Raw genomic sequence first — 27,468 nt, 5'->3', positions numbered from 1 at the left:
TTTTTTTTCCAAAGGAAGGGTTCTTTGTTCGTTGGTGAGCTATTTAATGACAAATTGTGATTCGAACATACAACTCATCAAGATACTACAAAGAAACACTGAAACAGCTGAGCTTGAGGAAAGCAAGCTACTGGAACTGTTTGTAGTGCAAGTTGCAATTTACAAAAGTGAGTGGCTGAGAAATGGTCAGGTTTGAGTGTGCTCTTCAGAGCAGATTACCTGACTCGATACACCAAACTGCCCCCCACGTTTGGAATTATAATGGGACACTCACACAAAGGGTCCTTTGCATGAAAATCTGCAGTGCCATTCAAGAAACAAAAATAATGATCATGGTTGCCATAGAAATGACAGGGTTGGAATTTTCTTGCTGTCAATTAATACAACAAAGCATAACACCCTGACCTACCCATACAGCTCCCTTTCCAACCTTCCTTCCTTCCTTCCTTCGCATCACCCCCTATTCACTCCTTCACCATATTTACTCCTTCCATGTTTTATGCCTCCTTGCTTGCAGTAGGCACTGAGGATTGAGGGGAAAATTTGAGTCACCTATCTTGGCAAATACCATACATGTCACAACATGCTACACACACACCCAGCGGGCAAATATTAAAGGTCAAGTGGAAACACCCTCTGGGATTGGATTGTAATGAAGCAAACCAGCAGTGCCGACACAAAGCATATAACAGAACAAGATAACCTCCAGAAGGTCAAGGCCATGCCAGGGTTAAGGGAATAATAACAGAGTCGGAAATAAAAATGCTATTTCTTCATCGAACAATGGCAATATTACAATCCAAATCCCAGGTGAAGCTGATAGGTATTTTTGGTGAATGCATTTGCAGCATCACATTCTGCAAGAACTTTAAAGACAGATTTGCTGTCAATTAAATCCTTTTCCCTGCTGGTGTGGACACGCAGCTTAAGCTTGTCGAGGAACCATTGTTCCCAGCCCTTGGCTGTTAATGTGCTTCATTACAGCATCCTGAATTGAGTCTTTCGCTAGCAATCACAAATCTTAACATATAAATTATTATGACAGTGAAATAAAAAATTTTGGAGACGTGAGATGGTAATTATGCAACTTACATAACAAAGTGGCGCAACATTATTTCATGATCACTTTGGAAAAGAAGGCCCAAACACATCTCATTTCTCACCAATTTCAACCTCTGACCTTGATTTTTAAATTTCATTTGTGATCGGGGATGTGGAACCAGTTGGGAACAGCACCGTGGAGGCCAAGTCAAGGCGAGGTCAGGTGAGGTGAGAAAGTTAAACTTGCATCGATTAGCTGTTGCTATGACCGTCATGAGAGTGAGGACGAATGACGTATTCTACATCCTGGCATTACCATGCATGGTTCACCACCCAAAGCAGGTTGGTACTCCATGGTAATACCCTGTGATAATCACTCACCCTCACATGCCATGATGACTATTTCAAATTCATGTTAAAACCAAGGTGGGAAGAGAGGAGGAGTGGCAGAGAGACAGGGAGAGATCTTTCCAAAGAATGAACAATATCACCAAACATGAGGGAGCAGTGCTCAACACAGGATTTTAAAGCTTCCTTCTTGGATAGGTGTTTCTATTACTGCTGTATTGGCATCATTGGCGTCAGCAAGACAAAATAAGTTATAGGATGTGATGCATTTGATTAGTCCTGTGTACTATTAGCATGACCTTTCGCAAATGGATTCGGAGCTGCGTAACTCAATATATCACTGATATGAGATTAGATTGACAAAACAATGGTAAGCAAACCAGATGGGAGAAAACCTCAACAAAACAGAAATGGGAGAATCCCAGGAGGGTTAGGGTTGTAAACTCACCACTAAATACAGTGGAACTGTGGATTTAACTCGAGCGGAGTCGATGGCACACCATCGCAAACCCTTCCACGTTTAAAGTTAAACCACCCAATACATCAAATTTTATATTAATTTTTTTCTTCTTCATGTTTTGACCCATGTGACCGCAAGCCCCCATCCTTTGGGGCATGAACCGGAGGTCGAATCCAAAAACAACACTGTTGCATATTTCACGTGTCCCCCAACAATGATTGCATATACAAAGTTTCATTAAATAATGTGCCTGTAATTGCATTTTTTTGGTATTTGACCTTTTGACCCCACCTGATGGGTGTGGCCAAAACTAAACCGTTCTTATGCCTTCGCGCCATGTGGTGGTTATAACTACGAAGTTTGGTGAATTTCTGCACAACCGTTTCGGAAGATTCAGTGCGACGGACGGACAGACAGAGAGACAGAACCGATTAAAATATGCACCTGTTGTTTTTCAAAAAGTGTGGGAATAACACAACATTATCAATAACAAAACTTTATGAATTATGTTTTCATATGAGGTTTACAGTTTGCTTCGATCATGCGTACATCCAAAGTTATTAAAGTTTCAAGTTGCAGAAGGGCTTTATAAACACCCTACACATCACTGCTTCCAACAATTCCTGTAAAACAGTACAAAATCTTCTCTCTTAATTCACAGTTCAGTAGTTGTCTTCCATTGATTGTCCTGAAGTAATCTTCAAACACAAATACCGTACTTTCAATTTCCCATTTTGTCCAAAAATCGCTCTCAATCGTTCTGACTTCCTCCGCTCAAGCGGCCAACGTGTCGCCAACAATGGAACCCTCGCCTCCCCACTTCCAATTAAGAATGGAGTTATCCAAGGCAATATTTGGAGCCCAGTCTTGTTTCTTGAGCAATAAAGGTTGAGCACTCTCTGATGCTCTGGAAGAGGAAAACCCTCTCTTCCTTTATAACATATGTAACCCTGAATAAACATGAATCGGGGTTACGTATGTCTCGTGTTTCCATATGAAACGAGCGTAATCCCATCTTTGGGGGAGAGCTGCAAACATGTTGTGATCCTATGAATACAGAATGGCTGTTGTGATAGTCAAGAGGCTGACGGTTTGTTAAAGTGCATCTCAACCTAAGGTGTGCACGACCATGAGCTTGGCCAGTTGTGGGATAAGAATATATTTTTGCAATGTGACGACGCAATGGAGCATGGAAAGAGTGGTTGGCAGAGGGACTTGAATTTTGCCTGTGTTTGCATTTAGCATTCGCAGCATCTTGTAGTTACAGTGGTGGAAGCCCATAACAGCTGTGGTGAGGAAGGCAAGATGGACACAAGAGATGAGCTTGATGGATAAGAATGTAAAAGGTGGAATAAAATACCCATTAAAAAATATATATTTTGCGAAATAAATGAACTCTCCAATGCTCTGAAAAATGCTCTCTTCCTTTATGCAGTCGGCCACATTGTGTCCGACAGTACACCCATCCCTCTGCTCGGATAAGCGCAGTTGTGTTACTCTCCGCTGATCTAGAATTCATTAGATGCTGGCTTTAGATGCTGGACTTGAATGGAACAAGTCCTTCAATCCTGCAAAATCTCAGGCTTACCCTGTCGCTTCAGAAGAGTTGTCAAACTAACCCACCTATCTATTTCCATGGTCAGCCACTGGAAGAGGTTCAGTCCCTAGAACCTCTCGGCCTCACCATCAGCTATGACTTCTCCTGGGTCAACCACATCGTGAAGTTGGCACCAAAAGCAGCCGCAGACTAGGTATTCTCAGTTGATCGGAGTTTTTCCTTGGGAAATCAAAGATACTCAAAGTTTAAGAGGCCTTTGTAAAGCTCTGAGTATAACTGGAATCTTCCGCGAAGCCAAAGCACAATATCTGTTGCTTTCATATTGCAGGCTGGTCGGTAGTCAATCTGTTTTTTCACCGCTTTTTCTCCATTACTTCTCCCTCTGCTCTCTCAGTCTGTCGGACCATGCCCAGCAACACCAGGATGCATGCATTCTTGCAGAAACCTTCACCTGCTTCAACTTCCAAAATACAGGCTGACTGTGCACCTCAAATCATTTGTTCTTCATTTTTCCATTCTGGGGAACCACCTTCCAATGGCTATTCTTTCCCACTCTTCCCTCCTGGGATTAACGCAGTCAGTGCACTGCCATCATGTGCCATCCCCCATCGAGACCCATCATCTTTATTACCCCCATGAAAGCTTCGAAACCCAAGCCTCTTACCATAACCCCCCCCCCCCCCCCACACACACACACATTCCCAGGTTTCTACAAGCACATACAGTCTGTCAATAACCTCCTTCTGGTGAAACTCTCAAAATCCAGAAAAACTGCTCACCAACACTCAATTTTTCCTCTTTTTTTTCACAACTACGGAACCAACTTCCTCAGTTTCTTCAATTGCATTCTTCCATTCTTCCGTGCAGGGCTTCAAAACAGCTGATGTTCACCCCATCCACAAACATGATTAATTCTATCCCCAATAACACTCCCCAAGCTCACCTCTCTCCAAGTTTTTCCTTCCGGAGAGCTTGTGGCTGTATCCATCCTGTTCAACCCGTGTCCTCTCCTAAAACTCATTGCTCGCCATATCCCACATTTCTCCATGTCTTCCTCTATTTTGTCCCTCAACCATGCTGTTGGTGTGCCCCTCCTCCCATCCTTCCCTAAACTTGCTTGCTATTGTTCCTTTCGTTCTGTTACATCCTGACTCATTCTGTGTTCTGGCTCCTCCAAGAGCCTCAACATTGAATACAAAATCTTTTTTTTTTTTTTTAATCACCCATGACAAACATCTGTATCAGGACTCATCACGATGCCAGTATTGTCCGTTGATGCATACTGACAGCGAAGGAAAATCCAAGTGTCTACCTCATGGGTGCAGCAAAGTTGTTCAAAATCAAGCCACCGATAGCTTGTTACCATCCTCCTTAATTGAGTAGTACTGTTGCATGCAAAGGGGTGGGGGTCGGGGGGGAGGGGGCTGGTCTATAGAAAGATTGCATGAACACTTTCGTATGGTACGATTTCATCGGTTAGATTCCCCTTGTCACGACATTTGTCATAAGTACGTCTTCTGATTAAACACACACCAAGAAGACGGTGATCGGAATCTTTGAACAGCATTGAGTAAGGTTGTATTATGTCTGACTTTCTGTACGGGCGAGGGCAGATGAGGACTTGTGGGCATAACGGCACCAAAAGCACGACAAACTGCACTTTTCACGACTTTATGGATGCTTAGAAAGTGCCACGAACAGGCATGGCAGTTCTGCTGAGGGATTGCAAAGGACCGCAGGATAAGCGACTTTGTGTGCTGAGGGGAGGTCCCGAATGGGGGTAGGGCGGATGCTGGGAAGAGTGCTGCCCCCTGTCCTGTGGAGTGGCCAATCGAGACCAGCTATGGGAGGACCTGCGAAGGATGGAAAAAACTGTTGTGCATGCATGCGTGCTCCATCTCTCTCTTTGCTTTGGCCATTGCCCGAGGAGGATGTGTTGGAGAGATCGAACAGGCCGCTATATTATCGCCATTGTCCCTCATTGTGTTAGCTCATCACCATTCTTCATGCCCCGAGTCGGGCATCACCTTGGGCTACTTCAGTCATGATCATCATTGTCCTGCAGCCGCCATCAACTCATGCTGCTACAAGCCCTCGCTTACCCCTGTGGGGGAAAAAATTATATTAATGTATTTTAAATTGTAACAAATGGAGTTTCAGAAATGTAACTTTTATGCTGCAAGTTGAATTGGCTGTCATTTCTGGCCAAAAGACTTTTGCCCTAAATGATAAGAAATGTGTTGTCCTGGAGCAGAGTGACCGAGCTGAAAAATGAACCTTTGCTTAGAAATGTACGAAGTGGCTTTTCGTCTAAAGGACACGTCTACAGTCTGGGTGAATATCCCCCAACCTCTCTCTCATGAAAGTATAACATGCTTTGAAATGTAAATTGTTTCGGTGCAAGCACGTGAGGAAGTATAGTATATCTCAGTGGCTTGTACTCCTTGGAACTGACCAAGTACCAAGTTAGAATAAAACTCTCTGATGTAATGTAGAAGTGAATTGAATCGGATTGGTCTAACTGTTAACTAAAGTAAGAATAAATGAAATAGAACCAAATAATATTGCAATCAATGGGGATTATTAAGTTCATTGAACGAGGGAGAAAATTGTATGGTGTATAATTAGAAAATAAATTGTTTCACAAGGAAGGACTTGTGTGGACATCAGTTTTATCAGTGTCGAAATGGTTTTTGTAGGATTTTATAATCAAATCGGACAAACGTTAAACTCTGTCTGAAGTCAAATAGGATTCCACAATCAGCCAGTTAGAATCCTTCAGGAGGACAATGATCACAACAAGGTGGGTTTAAAAAATCCACGTCAGTTGGCGCAGACTCGGATTCGAACCGACATTGGTGCGGTGCTCGTGACCGGAGGTGCTTAATCTGCCGGAGGCAGTGCCTGGAGGAACGACAAGTGCTTGAGCGAAGGTAAGGGAGAGCGCTCTCAGCAGGTAACGCATTTCGAACAAAGAAAAGTTCATTGTCAGATAATTTTATTGAGAGAAAGAAGAGGATCCGGCGGAGGGAGTCCGTTTTAAAGTAAACGATAAGTACTGTAGTTGTTTTAGAAAAGTGCTGGAGAAGAAGAGGAGTCAGATGACAAGAAGAGGCTCGTTAAGGAGCCATATGCGTAATTAAATGGGCATGATGAAGAGACATGCCACATGTTTGCATTGATACGGACCGGCTGTGAGAGAGAGGCCGAGGACACGGCTGAGGTGCCGAGATAGGGTTAAAATAGATAAATATTATAAGTTACCTGTTTGTAAGAGTTATAAGAGTTACTTTTTGTTCATTGAACTCACTGGAAGTTTGTTGGCAGTGAGGTTGTTATATTATATTGTGTGGAGGTTTTACGGATTTGTAAATGCAATGATTTGCACGAAACGTTTTGTAGAGTGCAGGAGACGATTAACCGGCTGGGAGCATGGTTGGTGATTTGCATTGAGATGTATGTGTTACTGAGAGTAAAAAAATGAAACTTGTGCGAGTCCAATATTCACTGCAATGAAACGTGTTCTGTTGGGATTTTGACGATATTTTAACTCGTGCTGAGTTGAGCTGTGGGTCTGTTTGAAATGGCATGTTATGCATTCTTGGCGTTGTATTCCACGCGAAGGTCGCAAACTACACTGTGTGAGACCCCCTCCACTCGATCTGTGGGGGGTGGCCTCTCTTTACACTGAGTCTTTGTTCGAGCCTTTGCTTTAGGTGTGAAATTCGATTCATATGCAGATTCAAGAGGATGAGATAGAAATGTGATTGGTATTTGTCACGTGATCACACGTGAGTCTATGAGATGCAATGCTGTTTAGTGTATGTGTTGAAGCCATGACAGAGTAATGCAAACTGTGGGTTTTGCCTGTCAGAGTTTTTTTTCCTTTTTCTTCCTACCGGATGTGGAGAGAACTTCCTGTTCCTTGTTCCTTGGTGTTTGTGGCACACCCTCTCTACTGAATGTTTAAAGTGAAGTCCATTTAGGAAAAAGTGTTGAAGTTTTATTTTACAACCATCGGGATTTTGAATAAATTGTGAAATAACAATTGTGAATGTGGATATACTGTATTCAGAACGTGAAGTCTTGGGAGATGAGCTCTCGCTTGCATTGTGATGATTTGTAATTACACAACCCGGCAGGTTTAAGTGCTGGGCAAGCTCTGAGGACGTGTCAGAAATGTTTCGAAGATTTGATCTGAGTTGTAACCATTGTACTTAAAAGATGTGATTTAAATGTAGAAACGTGATTTGGAATGATTTAAAATGATTTAATGATGTTTAGTACGTGGGGCGATTCACAGATAATAGATGATTCCCTCGGATGGACGTTGAAATATTGTTTTATTCGTCTGCGAATGTTGAGGTTGCCTGAACTTGTGCTGGGAAGGCAATGGCAAACAACCCAGTGTAACCCTTTGATCGATTCAGTCAAGGTAAATTCATGATTTAATTGGATAAACGCTGAAGATTTAATTTTTGATTGATGGATTTTAAAAGGAAATATTTTATTGTTTTGACCAAAAAGTTGTTTAAGAGAGTTTGGATGTTTATTAGTCTGAAGTTTAAGATGCTTTTCCAAGACTGGGATAAAGATTGTGGGGGGTAGGTCCTCCCATAGCTACATGTGTAGACAGAGTGTTTGAGCTGCAATTTAAATGATATTCGCCTGATGACAGATTTGACAATTTTTGTACAACTGTTTAAAATGATTTATTTGTTTTGATAAAGGAAAATGGATTCGTAATTGAGAAGGTCGGAGGAAGTGATAGATGGTTTGTGGATGTGAGTTGGAAAAATGGCAGCATTTTTGCTGTTTTAGTGAGAGAGAAGTGGACAGATGGAGAAATGTCAGAGATTTAAAATGTCGATGGAAATAGCAAATGAGATGGATGTTTTGGGTATACGTACAACTGGGATTTCTGTATATTTTAGCATGTTGTTTTGGGAAATAACAAGGAAAGGGATTAAAATATTGATATGACATATAATGCAAGTTAAATGCTTCTATAAGAACCTTTGTTAGTCTTATTGAAATACATGTGCCCATGACGTTTATTGATTGGTATTTAATTGATGCTTTGTTTGTTTCGGAGTGTTGAAAGCAGTCTTTGAAGCAATGTACGATTTCATCTAAATGAAGTTTGGAAAGAAGTTCCACACAAAGATTGGATGATGGGAGAACCCAGATTTTGGTGATTGAGCATTCAACACGTGATTATGTCCCTTCCTGAGGAGATAAGATGGAGCAATGTGGGAAAAGAAAGAAAAAATCCACTGAGGAGAAGGTTGAGCAAAGTCTTAACGTCGGCGTTGTGTGGTGCCTGCGTGGAGGAATGTTTTCAGCCACACTCTCGATTGCCGCTCTGCAAATACATCGTGAACTTGCTGTGGTCACTTCAATGTACGACAGGCCTGGAGTTCCACACTGCGCTCCTTCAACCCAGTGTCTGGCCCAAACTTGTACTTACCCACATCTACCTTCTCCTCAGCTCAAGGAGTGCTTCGATTGTGTTTCTCGTTGGGTGCCGCTCTATCCACACCCTGACCTGTTTATCTTCTGACTTCGGGAAGCATGTTTCCAATGTGTGACATGCTGATGAACAGGCCATAAATTAAATGGAAACTCACTCATTTTCTGATATGAGCACATGCTGCCATTGTTGATTGAACTTGAATAATGGAAATCTTTTCTCCTTCAGGAATGGGACATGGTAATCATGTGTAAGAAAAATTATTCAAATTTTCCTTAAAAAAAAAAAACGGGGGAGTGTGGGGGAAAAATTTATTTTAATGTATTTTAAATTGTAACAAATGGAGTTTCAGAAATGTAACTTTTATGCTGCAAGTTGAATTGGCTGTCATTTCTGGCCAAAAGACTTTTGCCCTAAATGATAAGAAATGTGTTGTCCTGGAGCAGAGTGACCGAGCTGATAAATGAACCTTTGCTTAGAAATGTACGAAGTGGCTTTTCGTCTAAAGGACACGTCTACAGTCTGGGTGAATATCCCCCAACCTCTCTCTCATGAAAGTATAAAATGCTTTGAAAGGTCAATTGTTTTGAGTGCAAGCACGTGAGGAAGTATCGTATCTCAGTGGCTTGTACTCCTTGGAACTGACCAAGTACCAAGTTAGAATAAAACTCTCTGATGTAATGTAGAAAGTGAATTGAATCGGGTTGGTCTAACTGTTAACTAAAGTAAGAATAAATGAAATAGAACCAAATAATATTGCAATCAATGGGGATTCTTAAGTTCATTGTACGAGGGTGAGAAGTGTATGGTGTATGATTAGAAAATAAATTGTTTCACAAGGAAGGACTTGTGTGGACATCAGTTTTGTCAGTGAGGTTAGGGTTTTTGTAGGATTTTATAATCAAATCGGACCAACGTTAAACTCTGTCTGAAGTCAAATAGGATTCCACAATCGGCCAGTTTGAATCCTTCAGGAGGACAACGATCACAACAAGGTGGGTTTAAAAAATCCATGTCACCCCTTTGTTCTTTGTGTATGAATCTGCCATTTCAGCACCATTAGGGGGTTATATCTAGTTCTATTGTACATAAGTTTGTGTGTCCCATCAAACTAATTTATGTCTGTCTACCGCTTGGTTCGTCCCATCTTATCTACTTGTATCCCCGTATTCTTTTAAAATCCTACTATTAATTTGCAATTGGTCACTGGCTTTGACACCAATACAAATTTTTAATACGGGCCCAAGATATCAAAAAGCGACAGATATCGAAGCTTCAAGTGGAGCACATCGCCACCATTACAGCATTTCAATTGCATCAGATGTGGCAATAAAAGTGAGTTGTTGCTCCCAGCTTGCTGGCTCGATGACAGAAGACGCCATTTGTATTTTTCCCATGCGAGCATGGGAAACTTGCTAGTAAAGGTTAAAGGGGAACACATACACAATTTTTTCTTTCTAAAAACTATTGTAAATCATTAATCACAGTCTAATTTGAAGGGAAGCTTGTTTTAAAAAGATTTTTGCCAATCAGAAAGTGTTGAAAATAGCCCTGGAGTGTCAATTTTCAATTTTGCCTGAGACATCACACCATGATCTCACCTTGATCCAAACAGCAGCATACATAGAGAAATAGTGCATGTTGAGCTCGGATTTCAATTCTGATTCCACCATCATTAGTAACTCTGAAAGTTCTCAGAATATTAAAACTGATCAGTGGGATTTTGAAGAAAGTATTGGAGATAAAATTAGTGATAGAAACGCTTTTGGGGGAATTGTGGAGCCAAATCATTGATCCTTGTGCGAGTGATTCAGACGAAGATGGTGGAAGTGAAGATGGAGGTGTAAGTGAAGATGAAAATGCCAGTCACAGGTTAACTTCAGCTCGGTTGGGTTTGCTTATCGTATAATTGATGGTTTATAAGGGAGGGATTTTGTATTAATTGATAAATTGGTATATATTGTTGTGGGCCGGGGACCGGTGGTGAGAACGACCACTAGGTGGGGAAAGCTATGTCGTCTCCACCAAACTCCCCGGAATTTTAGGCCGTCGCTCCGGATAATTCCGCGATCGGGCAGGTCGCAGAACCGACCGTGGTCGCCAATATTTCAACCGTGTAGCGTAGGGTCTTTTTGTCGAGAACCAATTTACCTAATTAACTACGCGATTTCGAATACCGGGGAAACCATGCCCTCAGCACGTCTTGCTCGAACCGGGTCACTCTACCGACTGCGGTAGAGTTCGAACTACCGACTACCAACTCCGGTTCGGGTGCAGCCGAGCGGAAACTGCCAAAGCCGTGCCAGCTGGGATGAACGGATTATCGGGTATAAAAACCTGGCTAAAACTCAGATCCAAACCATGCTGGACCAATTCAAGAAAGGACAGAAACGAACTGGGGACATGTCTACAGTTGTTTATTTACAATAAAAAGACACAGGGAAGACTTAACACGGATATGCAAGTAATATTTACAATGACCAAAAACAAACACTTAAACAGTTTCTACTTATAAGACGGGCCCAAACACTCAGACATACACACAGATGTTTTATTGAAGACCCCCGCAGCCGGAGAAGGAGATAGGGGGTCGCAGTTCAGCGGGGTACCTGCACGCTGGAGGTAGGGGGTGCTCCGGCTCGGGGGCTCGTGCCCGTGGAGGAACCCGCGTGGAGCAGACGGAGTCCCGGGCAGAGATCAGGGTCGCGGATGGGACCCACTTCTCCCCGTGGAACGCCAGGGAGACGGCGCGCAACCGACTTGTATTCCTGGCGGTGGCGGTGATGTGGGACAGGTGACGAAGTCTCCTCTCACTCTCATTGGATCCACACAGCTCTCGCACTTCTCCTCCTTCTTCAGATGCGCCCTTGTCTTAAATACCCACAAAAGGGAACAAAAGAGCCTTCGTACGGGGTGGAGCTCCGTGAAGCAAACGCCATTGTCCGTCTTGATTGGACAGGGTTCCACGGCATGCCCTTCCTGGGCGGGGTTTCGCATTGGGTGAGTGAAGCGCTCACTCAGTAGCAGGCTGGATGGTCCGCTGGATGTGGCGTTGGAGGATATGTGGTTTGAAGATATAACCGACCTAAAAAGAAATCGCAACGCACACCTTTGATTCTCCCACTAGACAAAACGAAGGGACCTGTCTCACATGTACCCAACGGGATAACTGACTTTTGGTACATCTGTACGTTTGTATGCAACTGGTTTCCAGATCTGTAACAATATATTACTTGAATAGAAATACTCATCATCACCTAGCGCACGAGGACACCGTGGACAAAATTGGTGACAAATGCTTTGTCCCACCGTCACAGGCTGATGTGTGTGGTATGTTATGGGATCGTCCCATTTCATACTTTCCCGGGATGCCATATGTTTCCATGTCGTGTCTCACCGTCGTGTCCGTGAGGTGTTGATGTCCCACTCCAGTGGATGGGGGAGTGGTGCTATGGTGGAGAGGGGGTGTGGTGGGTAGTGCGGGTGATGGTTGATGAGGTATTGTGATGAGTATACAGCAATGCAAAAATATGACCACATGTCCTGAAGCTCACCTAGATCAGGAGCAACAGTCACTCAAACTCCCTGCAAATCACCTCAGACCCTGATTTTTTTTAATGCTGTGAACAAACTTTGGTGCATCACTGGTAATGAAGGTTGTGGTCAAGTTTCATCGAAATTGTGTGTGTTGTTTCGGAGAAGAGAGCAAATACCAATTTTGGGGGGTCAAACCCCCCTCCCCCGTAGAACACCTGAACGAGTGCAGATTTTGATGTGGTTGATACACTTTGGTACAGATGGATGATGAAGATTGTGTTCAACTTTCATCGAAATTAAAGTTTTGAAGAAGAGCAAATACCTATTTCGGTGGGGGGGGGGTCAAAAAAACACCCATGGACCCCCTTAATGAGCGCAGATTTTGATGCGCTCAATAAACCTTCATCAGTCATCAGATATGAAGCTTGTGGCCAAGTTTCATCAAATTTTTGTTTGGTTCAAGCGATAATGACTGAAGTGTTCACGGACTCAAATCATTCACTCACTCACTCACCTAAAGGCGCTGTCACACCTTGACGATTTCGCCAGCAATGACAACGTATAAAAATATATGTAAAACGTTGGCGTACGCTGAAATTTTGATGTTTTTTTTTAAGTTTTGGTCGTATACATAACATATTAGTAACGGGCACCGAACGTTTCGTTGTCTTATAGATAACTTATACCAACGAATGCTTAGCCTGTTGTCGGCGTTCACAACCTATGCCCAACGATAGTTTAACTTAGGCATAGCGCGCTGCACGTATCGCCGACGAACTCGTGGCGTAGCCTGTTAAAAACCTGCCACTCGCCGATTTAAATCATAACCGCCTGAAAATTGGAAGTGTCAACATCGCAGTCACACCTTGATGATTTAGCCAGCGTATGCCGACCTATGAAAAATGTGTCTAAAACGCTGGCACACGTCGAATGCGGTATGGGTAAGTTGTGTATACGTTAAGAGCACGCTGAAAAACGATGAAGTACGCTGTCATATTTCATGGTACGTTTAGTACGTCGTGAAATTTCAAGTATGCTGAAAATTTTACGATGTACTCACCGTATGGCTCACACGTTCCACTACGCTGGGAATAAGTTGTAGGCACGATATGCGATCGTTGACACACGTCGACACAAGTTCCTTGTAAGTTACTCATAAGTCGAAACACGTCGAGGTAATGTTTAGCATACCTGAAACTTATTTTCTGCGTCAAGGCGCATTTTCTTTTTTTTCTCCTTGGCTCCGTGAAGGCACGTGACGAAATATCTGAAGTTGTTTTTTTTTTTTGTTTTCTTTTAGTCTATCACGAATTTTTTTATATATTCGGACATTTGCTTTTAAGTTTCGGCGTCGACGTGACAATATCCTCAAACAGAAAATATTCACAGAGGAGGAACTAAGAATAAGACATGAGCAAACTGAAGAGGCAATCGGACGTGACATAACGGCACGTGACAAAATATCGGAAGTTATTGTTTTTTTTAAACGCTGCCAATACGCCATTATACGGTAGCTGTAAATTAGAAACACGTTCAGTAAGTTCTGTGGTCGTCCGGAAGACGTCAATCAAATACGTCTACATACGTCAATATGCGTTGGAGGTACGTTACACATAGGTTCAAAGCACGTTACTCATATCGTTGACGTGTGTCAACGATCGCATAACGTGCCTCGACGTGGGTGCAACGATCGTGTAATGTGCCTATAAGACGTTACTCATAGGTATAAATAAGTTTCGGGTACGCTAATCATTACCTCGACGCGTTTTGACTTATGAGTAACTTACAAGTAACGTGTGTCGACGCGTGTCAACGATCGTATAACGTGCCTACAACTAATGGCCAGCGTAGCGGAACGTGTGAGTCATACGCTGGCATACGTCGTAAAATTTCAAGCATGCCAAAATTTGAGGACAACCGCAAAGTACAACGATGAAAGCCAGCGTACTACAACGTATGGCAGTGTTTTTCAGCGTGCTCTTAACATATACAAAGTTACCCATAACGTATTTGACGTGTGCCGGCGTTTTAGGCCAATTTTGCATATGTCAGGCATACGTTGGCTAAATCGTCAAGGTGTGACAGGGCCTTAACTGCTCGATCACTTAAGCTGACCTGACGAAAGTCCTGATGAGCTAAAAGAGTGTTGGATTTATTGCATCTTTTTTCATTTCAAAGACAATGCACAGCACATTCTGTGCTCCAACATGAGCCAAGATTTGGTGATAAGACCAATCATTTGAAATCAATTATAAAACAAATGTTTACATTACTGCACTTATAAGTCCCATACAACCTTGTATCTCTGATTTTGTTTCACGTGTTATGGCAATACAATATGACATGTCTCGCCTTTTTTCTTCTGCTCACTCTCACTCATTTGAATCCTCACCTTGATCTTCACCAAAATTGAATCACTTCTTCCTTGTCACACACCCAACGTGTCCACCAAGTTTCGGCCGAATCCGTCCACAGCCTTTTGAGATATCGTGCTACATATCGTTTTTGGCCTTATCTCTCAATGGTGAAGAATCACTTAAGAAATTCTGGTAATCGGATCCGGATCTTCACCAAAATCTAATCAGTTTATTGTTGTCACACACCCAACCTGTCCACAAAATTTCATCCAGATCCATAGACAACTTTTTGAGATATCCTGTACACAGAGAAACAGACAGAAAGGGGTAAAAACATAACCTCCTTCACCTTCGGTGGCGGAGGTAAAAAAAAAAAACACCTTGATCCCTGTACTGTAGTGTTCTAATTGCTCTCTCAATGCCACCACCTTATCCTCTGTCCCATTTTAAAACACACACACACACACACACACACACACACACACACACACACACACACACACACACACACACACACACACACACAATCTCACTCCTCTTTGCACATGTATGATCGGGACAAATTCGGAGCCAAAGTCCTGTTAAACGACAATGTTGTTGTTTTATTCACGTTCCGATTCGTGTTCAAAATATAACATTTAATTTAAATAAGTTGTTCCTCGATCATAAACCGACAATCATAAACTGCTAAGACAGACAGACAGACAGCCGGACATGAACCAATTGCTTATCCCCGCTTTTTGCTTCGCATGCGCAGGGTAAATATGGATACATATCTTCAATATTATGACAAATTCATGTTTGAAATCGTGATTTGAGAAAGGTTTGCATTGATTGACGTGAACTTAAACTTTTGCACCCCACTCAATGTCGGCTCGTGTATATTTGTCCATTGTCTTCCAATACCCTTGTAATCCTTCTAAAAGTACACAGTCTCTTAATTTGTTTGACAGGCATATGATATATGCACAAGCCCATTTTATGAGTTTAAAAACAACAACCCAGAAGTGCACCAAGTACATACTTTTCAGTTTCAAGACGATTACTTATCTAACAATTTGACTGAACACAATTATATAGGTCTACTTATTGATTAAAGAAGATTTAAATACTCACTTGGTTCACAGGTTCATTGAAGTTTGCAATGAGACCCGCACGGAGAGACGTTTTTTCCTCATCCACCAGTGAGCTGGGCAAGAGGAGACGAGAAAGGTCAAATACATTTGAACAAAACATCAAAAGGTCCCATGTTATTTATTGTCTGTCCTCGGCAGACATTTGCAATCTTCCTTGTTCACAAAGCCAAGCGGCCTCAGTATATATACAAGCAATTGCAACATCGGAGAACACGAAGGCAGCTCCTGATCCATGACTCACAAATATCCAGACTTGCCTGCCTGAAGCAAGGACATGTTTAGAAACACGTGTTGACTTACAGAGTTAAATAATTTATTGACATAATGTCAAGCATCCGGAATTGACTTCAATAAAAAGTGGAAAGGGGGAAAAAAAAGCAACATTTTCATGCTTGGTTGAATAACATAAAACAAAACTAAAATCATGTAGTAATGAGACATGATGCAATATATAACATTCTCCATTCTTTTACCAAACGAAAATTTCAATTCCAATAAAAAGTCAGTATTGAAAGCCTGGAAATCTCTCATTAGATGCTGGTAGAAATTGATGGTGCTTTTATCACGGTTTTAGATCAAGAAGGGGCTTAATAAGAAGTCTTCAGTAAAGGCCCAGTCACACCTTGACGTTTTAGCCAGCTTATGCCGATTTTTGGAAAATTTGTCTAAAACGCTGGTACACGTCGAATACGTTATGGGTAAGTTTTGATAACATTGAGAGCACGCTGAAAAACACTGCCATACGTCGTTGTACGCTGGCTTTAAACGTTGTACTTTTCGGTTGTCCTCAAATTTTCCATGCTTGAAATTTTAAGACTTATGCCAGCGTATGACTCGCACGTTCCGCATAACGCTGGCCATTAGTTGTAGGCACGTCACGCGATCGTTGACACACGTTACTTGTAAGTCACTCATAAGTCGAAACACATCGAGGTAATGTTTGGCGTACCCGAAACTTACTTCTAACGTATGAGTAACGTGTTGTACTCACGTTACGCGATCGGTGACACACATCGACACACGTTACTTGTAAGGTGCTCATAAGTCGAAACACATCAAGGTAATGGTTAGCGTTAGTGTTCCAGACTCCCTGGTTTTTTATTTATTTATTTATTTTTTCTTCCTTCCTTCGGTATGATGGTGATTTTGACACTTTGATTTCTAGTGCGGTTATAATATAATATAATTAATAGGCTGCCGCTCAACGATTTAAATCATAACCGCACTGTACACTGAACACTGTCATACCGAAGAAAAAAAAAAAATGGGAGTCTGGAACACTGACGCTAACCATTACCTTGACGTGTTTCGACTTATGAGCACCTTACAAGTAACGTGTGTCGATGTGTGTCAACGATCACATATTGTGCGTACAACTTATTCCCATCGCATGCGGAGCGTGTGTCATACGGCAAGTACGTCGTAAAATTTTCAACATGTTTAAAATTACAAGACGTACTACATTTAACACGACGTATGATAGCGTACTTTAGCATTCTATTCACGCATACCAAACTTACCCATACCGTATTTGACGTGCGCCAGCGTTTTAGACGCATTTTTCAGAGGTTGGCATACGCTGGCAAGATCGTCAAGGTGTGACTGCAATGTTGACACTTCCATTTCTGCGGCGGTTATTATTTGAATCGTTGTGCGGCAGCCTTTTCATAACCTACGCCACGTCATCGTCGGCGATGCGTGCAGCGCGCTATGCATAAGTTAGACTATCGTTGGGCATAGGTTGTGAAGGCCGACAACAGGCTCAGCATTCGTTGGTATAAGTTATCTATAACACAACGAAACGTTGAAAGTCCGTTACTAATACGTTGTGCATAAGACCAAGTCGTTATGAATATGTCCGAATCTTTAAAAAAAAAAAAACATCAAAAGTTCAACGTAAGCCAGCGTTTTACATACATTTTAATACGTTGCCATTGCTGGCTAAAACGTCAAGGTGTGACTGGGCCTTAACAAAGCAATCAAATTCCCATAGGATTTGTGATTTGCCTGGGATACCAGTGAAACACCAGCTCTTATACAAAGGATACCATGGCATGTTTTAAAATGTGGAATGCAGAATGGAAAGCCAGCTTATTGTTTCATCCTTTTGGCACTGCACAAAGGGTAAGTTTTAGTCAAATCCCACTCCACTCCCATTGGAAGCTGGAGTGCCCCAAGGTAGTGCCTTGGGCTGAGGTCGATTACGACCTCTCGGATGTTCTGGCAAAAAACCCTCTCTTACTTTTTGTAGACAACTCCACATTGTTATACAGTACCCACATCCCATTGACAGGCTGCACAACTCTCTGCTGACCTGGAATTGATTAGATGTTCATCTGATGCCCATCAATCCTGCAAAAATCACACGGGCTCACCCGGTCACACGGGAGGGATCGTCAAACAAAACCATCTATTTCCATGGTCAGCTACAGTAAGAGGTTCAGTCTCATAAATCTCCCACGACAAATCTGAGGCACAAGGTCTGTTACTTTCACATCACAGACAGGTCGGTAGCCTCTCCGTCTTTGACCGCCTCTCCCCTGGCCTGGTTTCGATCCTTCTGCTGGCTTAGCAATCCTACAATCATCCGTGACTGCAGGACGCATGCTTTCATCCATTGAAAAAATCCAATTGCATAAGCCGATGGTGGCACGTCATTGTGGCAGCATGATCCTGGGTGTGTTATTCCTGGTATGAGCATGCAAATTCATCCATCATGGGAAAATTGGACGCAAATTGATGAAGCAAAATGGTATCGGCCAACCTTAGGCATCTTCCTTTCCTAACACATTCCCTGTATTTTTATCCAAGTGAAAACTAATGACATTCATTATCAGGATCTTTTACTTAGCGCTCTGCAATAATCACATAAAATATCAATGACTCAGAAGGATTACATTCTTTCCATGCACCTTTTTCAGTTTTGCATTTCTGTTTCATGTTAATACCCACAAAGATATGTCAAGCCAATTAATTATTGAAAATGATGACCCAACTGATAATTATTAGGTGCAGGTCCAAAAAGAATGGCCAGGAAGCTCACAACAAACAACATCAAGCCAAACCGGTAAAACCGAACACGATTATTGGGTTTCTTAACGAACAGCGCAGGCAAAAGGTCAATATTTAATTTTCTGAAAATAGCATTTTTCCCAGCAGTGCTACTTCAAGTGGGATCATAGCAGCCATCAAATTCACCCAATGTGACTTTGTGTGGAACACACTTGGGAGCGAGCCTCCTCCAGTATCGGTCAATGCCATTCTTGAAGTAAAGCACAGCAAGCCAGCGCACGTTCACCGGCACCTCATGATTCGTGAAAATGCTCTGCGGGAGAGAAGTGGAAATGGCAGCACAATACACTAATATGGAACCTTCAACCAAGGACACTGCTTTAGCACGTCACCTTTTACATTTCAGCCAAGTCCATAATTACCTCTGTCCTCACAAAAACAATACTAACTGGAATGCCTCAATGTTACAACTGCTTAATAATCAGCGAAGTGCAACATTCTCCACACTTTGAAAAATACCTGTTTATTGGTAAATAAATAGGTGTATGTGTTCACGATGCAGTTTCATTTATTTGTTCCGAGGTTTGCAAAACAGATTATTTTTTGAATGACATTCGTTATTAAAATTTATCGCAACAGAGTATACCCAAATTACTCATGCCATGTGCTACAATTATATAAACAGGGGTTCACATAACTGCTACGCAGGTACTCATGCACGGTAAAAGAAACCAACAGCGTACTTCAAAGATGCTCCGAAAGTTCAAAGGCGTACGAGAAAAACAGAGGATTTTGATCGGTTTTCTTCGCGAGTGGAGGTGAGATTATTCCGTGATAATTGTGATATACAGTACTGTACTGTTATTTCAAAATTTAAGTGCACAAAATTAAGTTTACAATGATAACATTATAATTTATGAGTGAGATTATAATGTACAAGATAGAAAACAAACAGGTCCAAGGAGAACACGTGAGCAAAGAGGAAGAAAAGGAAGTTTTCTCAGATGGTGTCGGTAAGATTGTTCCATAAAAATTCTGATAATTGATCCATTTTGAACATATATACCAATAAGTGTGTGTGTGTGTGTGTGTGTGTGTGTGTGTGTGTGTGTGTGTGTGTGTGTGTGTGTGTGTGTGTGTGTGTGTGTGTGTGTGTGTGTGTGTGTGTGTGTGTGTTTGTGTGTGTTTGTGTCCATAACTCCAAAACCATGAACCGAAGGCAGCCTGAAATGTTGCCTGCATACTAAGGAAAATCCAAGGAAGTGCAAAAATGAAAATTTTGTGTTTGGGTTCGTTAAAATACCCCTTTTGAAGATAATTAACTACCTGATTTAATGATATCCTTCATCAGGCAATCCTCGGTCACCGCTCTCCACGGGGTCTGAATGTGTATCCTATTCAACATCACTGGGGGCTGAAGCTGCCAAGTTTTTGGCCTGCTCAACCATGCCATAACTTGGAACAGGCTACAACGATTTCTTAACGATAGTTGTTTTTTTTCCACTTTCCTCACTCATATCATCGAATGCCTCTTCATCAAAGCTACGAATCGTTGTATACATCGCTGCTTAAAGTGCTAAATTAGGAGCTTGGAGCGATTTCATGCATTATATGACACGATTTCCCACGATGTACTCTCACGGACTAATTAGAGAATACCATCGAAATATTATTTCGGTTTTGAGGATCGTATATCATCCGGCCTAAATAAGTGTCAAAATATGTTGTGAAATCTGATAATTTAAAGAAATAACAAGTCTTATAACTAAGCCGTATACAAATTTACTTTAAGCAAGCAAAGCTACGTTCCCTCCTTCATCCATACACAAGATAATGTGAAATTTCAAAAACATTAAATTTATCTTTTTCTACTGTTTGGAGAATTGAGTTGAGTAAACAAAAAATTTAGGAACGTGCCAAAATTAACTAGCTTCACTGAGTTATACGGTATGCTCCGTCACCCTGGGCGAGTGGCCCGTGCTCCGTCGCCCTGGGCGAGTGGCCCGTGCTCCGTCGCCCTGGGCGAGTGGCCCGTGCTCCGTCGCCCTGGGCGAGTGGCCCGTGCTCCGTCGCCCTGGGCGAGTGGCCCGTGCTCCGTCGCCCTGGGCGAGTGGCCCGTGCTCCGTCGCCCTGGGCGAGTGGCCCGTGCTCCGTCGCCCTGGGCGAGTGGCCCGTGCTCCGTCGCCCTGGGCGAGTGGCCCGTGCTCCGTCGCCCTGGGCGAGTGGCCCGTGCTCCGTCGCCCTGGGCGAGTGGCCCGTGCTCCGTCGCCCTGGGCGAGTGGCCCGTGCTCCGTCGCCCTGGGCGAGTGGCCCGTGCTCCGTCGCCCTGGGCGAGTGGCCCGTGCTCCGTCGCCCTGGGCGAGTGGCCCGTGCTCCGTCGCCCTGGGCGAGTGGCCCGTGCTCCGTCGCCCTGGGCGAGTGGCCCGTGCTCCGTCGCCCTGGGCGAGTGGACCGTGCTCCGTCGCCCTGGGCGAGTGGCCCGTGCTCCGTCGCCCTGGGCGAGTGGCCCGTGCTCCGTCGCCCTGGGCGAGTGGCCCGTGCTCCGTCGCCCTGGGCGAGTGGCCCGTGCTCCGTCGCCCTGGGCGAGTGGCCCGTGCTCCGTCGCCCTGGGCGAGTGGCCCGTGCTCCGTCGCCCTGGGCGAGTGGCCCGTGCTCCGTCGCCCTGGGCGAGTGGCCCGTGCTCCGTCGCCCTGGGCGAGTGGCCCGTGCTCCGTCGCCCTGGGCGAGTGGCCCGTGCTCCGTCGCCCTGGGCGAGTGGCCCGTGCTCCGTCGCCCTGGGCGAGTGGCCCGTGCTCCGTCGCCCTGGGCGAGTGGCCCGTGCTCCGTCGCCCTGGGCGAGTGGCCCGTGCTCCGTCGCCCTGGGCGAGTGGCCCGTGCTCCGTCGCCCTGGGCGAGTGGCCCGTGCTCCGTCGCCCTGGGCGAGTGGCCCGTGCTCCGTCGCCCTGGGCGAGTGGCCCGTGCTCCGTCGCCCTGGGCGAGTGGCCCGTGCTCCGTCGCCCTGGGCGAGTGGCCCGTGCTCCGTCGCCCTGGGCGAGTGGCCCGTGCTCCGTCGCCCTGGGCGAGTGGCCCGTGCTCCGTCGCCCTGGGCGAGTGGCCCGTGCTCCGTCGCCCTGGGCGAGTGGCCCGTGCTCCGTCGCCCTGGGCGAGTGGCCCGTGCTCCGTCGCCCTGGGCGAGTGGCCCGTGCTCCGTCTCCCTGGGCGAGTGGCCCGTGCTCCGTCGCCCTGGGCGAGTGCCCCGTGCTCCGTCGCCCTGGGCGAGTGGCCCGTGCTCCGTCGCCCTGGGCGAGTGGCCCGTGCTCCGTCGCCCTGGGCGAGTGGTCCGTGCTCCGTCGCCCTGGGCGAGTGGTCCGTGCTCCGTCGCCCTGGGCGAGTGGTCCGTGCTCCGTCGCCCTGGGCGAGTGGTCCGTGCTCCATCGCCCTGGGCATGCACGTGTGTGTGTTTCATAAATCATAACATTCTTTCTGCTAACTCCCCTACCCCCTTCATTTTTTCTCTGCCTCTGCTTCTGGACATATCCGGGTGGTGTCTATGTCCGGACGGGAGTTTGTCTCCAGAAGTGTCTGGATGGGAGTTTGTTTTCGGATGTGTCTGAGCAGTGTTTGTAGTTTGACCGGTATAAAATGGATTTCAAACATTATTTTGTTTCCATCATCATTGTTATTCTTTGCAAAATCATTTTGATGAGACAGTATGAATTGTAATTAACGCTCCACCGCACATCTGCCTTCCCTTCCTCTCACCACACACTGTCTTCCCTTCCTCCACCCCTCCACCTCTTCACTTTCAATGCTCTCTCCCCCATCCCTCTCTCCTCTTCCCCCTGATTCTTCTCCCTCCCCCCTTTAGTATTCCCATCAGCGAAGCGACAGGTGGTACTTGCTGGTGACAAAATAAATCACAAAAACAATGATAACATTGTAACATAGAGTATATCAATAAATACTAATAATATTTCCAACAATAAGAATAGTCGTATCATTATGGCAATAATAAAAACGAACATATAATCCCCACCCTGGCCCCAAGCACATCTGGGCTTAGTGAAAGGCAAGCGAACGCTCAAGCAGTACAGCAGGCAGGTATGCAACAAGGCTATAAAGACCAAAGAAAATTTGGTCCATCGGACCAACAGACCCACTAGTTATACAAAGGGGTGGGTTGGCAGGATGGCCAAGAGGCATGTATACTCTAGTTTTGAGGTGTCCAGTCTGGGGTAGAATCTTGTCTTCCTGGTGATTCACATGTGGGGTTAAGCATCAATGTGTGCACCATCTGTCGGAAGTATGTTTAGCCAGAGAACCTACCAGCCAGCCTTGGTGTTCTCAACATTAAAGAGCATACAGTGCCATTTGAGAAGAGTATGCGAGTTATTGCCAGCACTCTGGACATATGATAAATTATTGGCACATTCAATCAAAATGTTCATAGCTCATGACAGACTCTGGAACAAAAATGTTCTGAGAAGACCCCAATAGAAGGTGGGAATAATTGGGGTCACTATAGTAGTAGTGGTAATATTTTGTCCAAGTACTGCCAAACTGAAGGGTTTTTGAAGTGACAAGAAGGTTTTTTTTTTTTCAATATATTCGTATGCAGCCTGTGGCTGCTTGGCTACATCATTTTCTTGAGGCACGGCTGTGTCACTGATACAATGCCCGTTACCAGCACACTGGTACTCATTTTGCCAACCTCGGAAGGATGACAGGCTGAGTCAACCCACCTGGTGTTAATTCAACTCAACGGCATGACAGGGGCTTGAACTCAAGACCCTATGATCATAAGCCAGCTACCTGAATTGTTAGGTCAACACCAGGCCTGACAAGAAGTTGATTTGTGTTCCATAGTGTTCAAATATAGTGCTGTGGTTCTGCGAAATCACCGCTCCTCAAGGCAAATGCACACAACATATAGCGGTCCCGAGACAGTTATTTCATTAGCATCCGCTTTAGATAGCCCTTCCCTTATGTCTCATGGGTTGATGGGACAAAATGCGTTGCAAGAGCTTTTAGTTTGGTTTTCAATTCCATTTGATATTCCTTCATTTGATTTACTTTACTTTACACACACGACCTTTCCTTCATGCATGCATGCACACCACAGACCACATCACGACAGCTACAGCCTCATTAGCATGTACCACCAGAGCCATGTTCAAACTGCACACTATTCCCCAAGAGACATTTCGTGTCAACATACTCTGTACTTGAACAACAATGTCACAACCTTCATACGACTACCACAACACCTCTCTAAAAATCCCCACAATCATGTACAGCACATTCAACCTCCTAACAACAACCGCTTCAACCTTCTCATCACAAACACCACAGTGCTTCACCCACCTCGCCACAGCCGCAGCGATGCACCGCAACTGTGGTCGGTAACCCGGATGCTCACCATCATTTAGGGACATTGAAGAAAAATGAACATTACCCACCATGACGGATGCTTGGGGTCGGAACAGATTAGCATGTAGCTCGGATCGCAAGTATGTGCTGGGGTCTGTTCAACGTCATCCGAGTATCACTGTGGCTCCGCTAAATAGCGACCCTTATTTGGTGCCCAGCACACATTCGTGGCCGGAAAGTGCTCCCAAAAAACCCGTACCCCATGTTAATCTAAGAGCTCCATCACATGACCGAGTTTGGGGGGTGAAAGAGGTCATTTTCGGCTTTGGAGCCTCGCAGGGCGGGGCTATTTCTTGGGGAGGTATCTGCGCACCAATGGGACCACTCGGGGATGTCTATAGAGCATATTGATCTGATTCTTGGCTCCTTCTTCACACAGCCCCCATAAAATAGCTGCGGCAGGATCATTTGAGGCAGTTTCCGTTGGTCCTCCAGCCAGTCAACCTCACTGCCACGGTTGTCCACGAGAGGTCGGAGGGTTTTCTCCCGGGTGCTAGGCGACTACTTCTGAGTGAGGGGGGTCCAGAACTGGACAGCGGCGCAAGGGGAAAGGAGGGGGAGCACTGAGTGGGCGGGATGCCAGACCGATAATAGACTCGATAAACATGCATACAGACTTTTTCACACGCCACTTTAAGCTGTCTTCTCACACGATCTATCTCTCCATTCTACTGTCTCGGCTACTGAGGATGCACAAAAATTAAAAGAGGAACAGCAGATACGCACCTCTTCACTCTTCCTCTCTGCATTGCATCTCATTCTGCACCTCCTCACTCATGTACCGAGTTTTCTTCCCACCCTCACTACCCCCCCCCCTCTCCTAAGCGACTGGTTTTGTGTTGGTCCGTCGACCATGCTCAGTACAAAAAGGTTGCCCACACCTCAAACATTTTTCTCTCTCTTTCTTTGCTCTCTAATTTTCTCGGGTGTGTTTCTGATGGTGCCTGTAATGTTTACATAAGATTGTAGAAGGTTGTATCGGGTTAGCTCTGCACTGTCTTCCTTTGTAAATAATTGCATTTCTTTTGCTGCAACTTATGAATCTTTGCTTTCACTGATGTACATATTACTGTGTAAACCTTTTATTGTTCTCTTGCTTTTCCTCGCCCTCGCTTTATAAATAAATTGCCCTCATTATAAATATACCCAGTTCACTGTCTTTTCCTCCATTGGTCCAGCATAGTCGGCGCACTAGTTAGCCAGGAAGTTCTACCCCACTAATTGGCTCTTATTAGCCGGTGTGTACTTGGCAGCTCTGCTTCGCTGCATCTGATATGGTAGGTTAACACAAGGACTCTGACGTCAAGACGTCGACAAATATGCATCCGCCCACATTATTACATCATTATACATATTTGTACCATGTTTGATTTAAATCCCTTCAGCTGTTCTCAAATGACATTTTTACCTGACATGACCTTTGAACTTTGACCTCTCAACCCCATAATCTAATCAGTTTATGCATATATTGGTTCACGAGTCAGTAAGTGACCACTATATTTGTTATGCGTGTGTGTCTGTCTGTCTGTCTGTCTGTCTGTCTGTCCCAGCGTAGCTCCATGGGTTTTGATCCGATCTTGATAAAATGAGGGTGCGAGGTTTGTATCATGATCTAGTTGTGTTTTCCGGAGAATGGGCAATGGGCGAAGCCATGCCCAAAAAACATGTGTTTTTAAGGGGTAGCCGGTTTCAAGTTACATCTTCTCTGAGCGGTTTGTCAAATCTGGCAGGGGTTTCGGTATTTGTTAGCCCAATGGCATCTGCAGAGCCCCACGGAGCTCGATTTTTCATTTTCGTCCCAAGGTCAAGGTCACAAGGTCACAAACTTAGAAAATGTCAAAAAAAATCAATAAATTGGGCATCGAGCTCCTAGGGTTTTCAACTATTTCGAATTAAAGTTGGTATGCAAGTAGTGCTCTTCGAGTACTACAACTTTCATCATTTACGTTTTTCCCAATTCCCGCCAGTTTGCCCGTGGCGTTCCCTCGAAGGTCAAAAAATAAAAAAGACGAACCGTGTACATTGCTCGTGAACCATCGCAGTCTCCAGACTTGTCATTATACATACTTGTACAAAGCTGGACTTAGATCCCTTCAGCCATTCTTAAGTTATCGCTGTACCGAAAATCGATCATGGACACATGGACAGACAACCTGAAAACATATTGTTGACATCGTCAGCAGAGGCATAAATTTTTTTTTTTTAAAAAGAACCCAGATTCAAAGAATTAAATAATTCTGGCCGTCAGACGACGCGTCCAATCAGGTTGAAATTTTAAACATATATTCTCCATTCCTACGAGATAATAACGGTTAAGTTTCACACCCGTTGATTCAATGGTTCAATAGAACATGGCTTCCAGACCATGTGACATATTAATTATTTGTGAACACCCTTGTATCCCCAAGGCTTGGGGAACATGTGTGAAGTTTCCCCTCGATCTGTCAAGCGGTTCGAGAGAGTAGGATTTTTAAAGGTTTATTCTTCAAAAAAAAAGAAAAAGATAGCTACCAGACCATGTGACCTATGAAGTTAACATTTACACCCTATATTCCCCACAACTAGTAGACCATATGTGTGGAGTTTCGGATCGATCGAGTAAGCCATTCTGAAGAAGATTTTTATTTTCAATCCAATATGGTTTCTGAACCACGTGACCAATGACATCGTAAATTTACATGCTGCTTCTAATTGGGTAGCAGATCAGGTGCGTTTTTCTATCCAAGATGGCTGCCAAACCACAGAACTTATGACATCATTATTTTCACATGATGAGGCGGTTCAAGGGAAAACTTTTTAAAATATTTCCTTCAATCCAATATCGCTGCCAAACCATGTGACCGATCAATTATTCGTGAACACCCAAGGCTTGGGGAACACATGTGTGAAGTTTCCCCTCGATCTGTCAAGCATGCTGGAGAAGAAGGTTTTTTAAAAAAGGTTTTGGGGTAAATCCAACATGGCTGCCAAAACATGTGACCTAGGACGTCAAAGGGAGGGAACTTTTTATTCTTCATGGATAGACGGTCATACCTGTAAAGTTTAACTTCGATCTGTTCACCTGTTTCAGAGAATATCTTAAAGGTAAAAAAATAATAATAATAAAATGGCTGCCGAACCACGTGACCAATGACGTC

At 44.2% G+C, this 27,468-nt stretch overlaps 1 protein-coding gene across 4 annotated transcripts in view; it reads right to left on the bottom strand.

Moving 5' to 3' along the window:
- IPO11 (importin 11) overlaps positions 1 to 27,468 on the bottom strand; it is a 204,635-nt gene that overhangs the window by 137,096 nt on the left and 40,071 nt on the right. For all 4 annotated transcript variants that reach the window (XM_085847233.1, XM_085847237.1, XM_085847235.1 and 1 more), the window contains 2 exons: positions 19,135 to 19,235; positions 15,891 to 15,963 (listed from right to left, as the gene is read on the bottom strand). In XM_085847233.1, the coding sequence (XP_085703359.1) occupies positions 15,891 to 15,963; positions 19,135 to 19,235 (174 nt within the window). The remainder of the gene's footprint in view (positions 1 to 15,890; positions 15,964 to 19,134; positions 19,236 to 27,468) is intronic.

Source organism: Eptatretus burgeri, chromosome 11 (assembly GCF_056783735.1).
Source record: "Eptatretus burgeri isolate ZD-2024b chromosome 11, Ebu_testis_v1, whole genome shotgun sequence".
NCBI lineage: Eukaryota > Metazoa > Chordata > Myxini > Myxiniformes > Myxinidae > Eptatretus > Eptatretus burgeri.
This window is presented reverse-complemented; position numbering and strand designations above follow the sequence as displayed.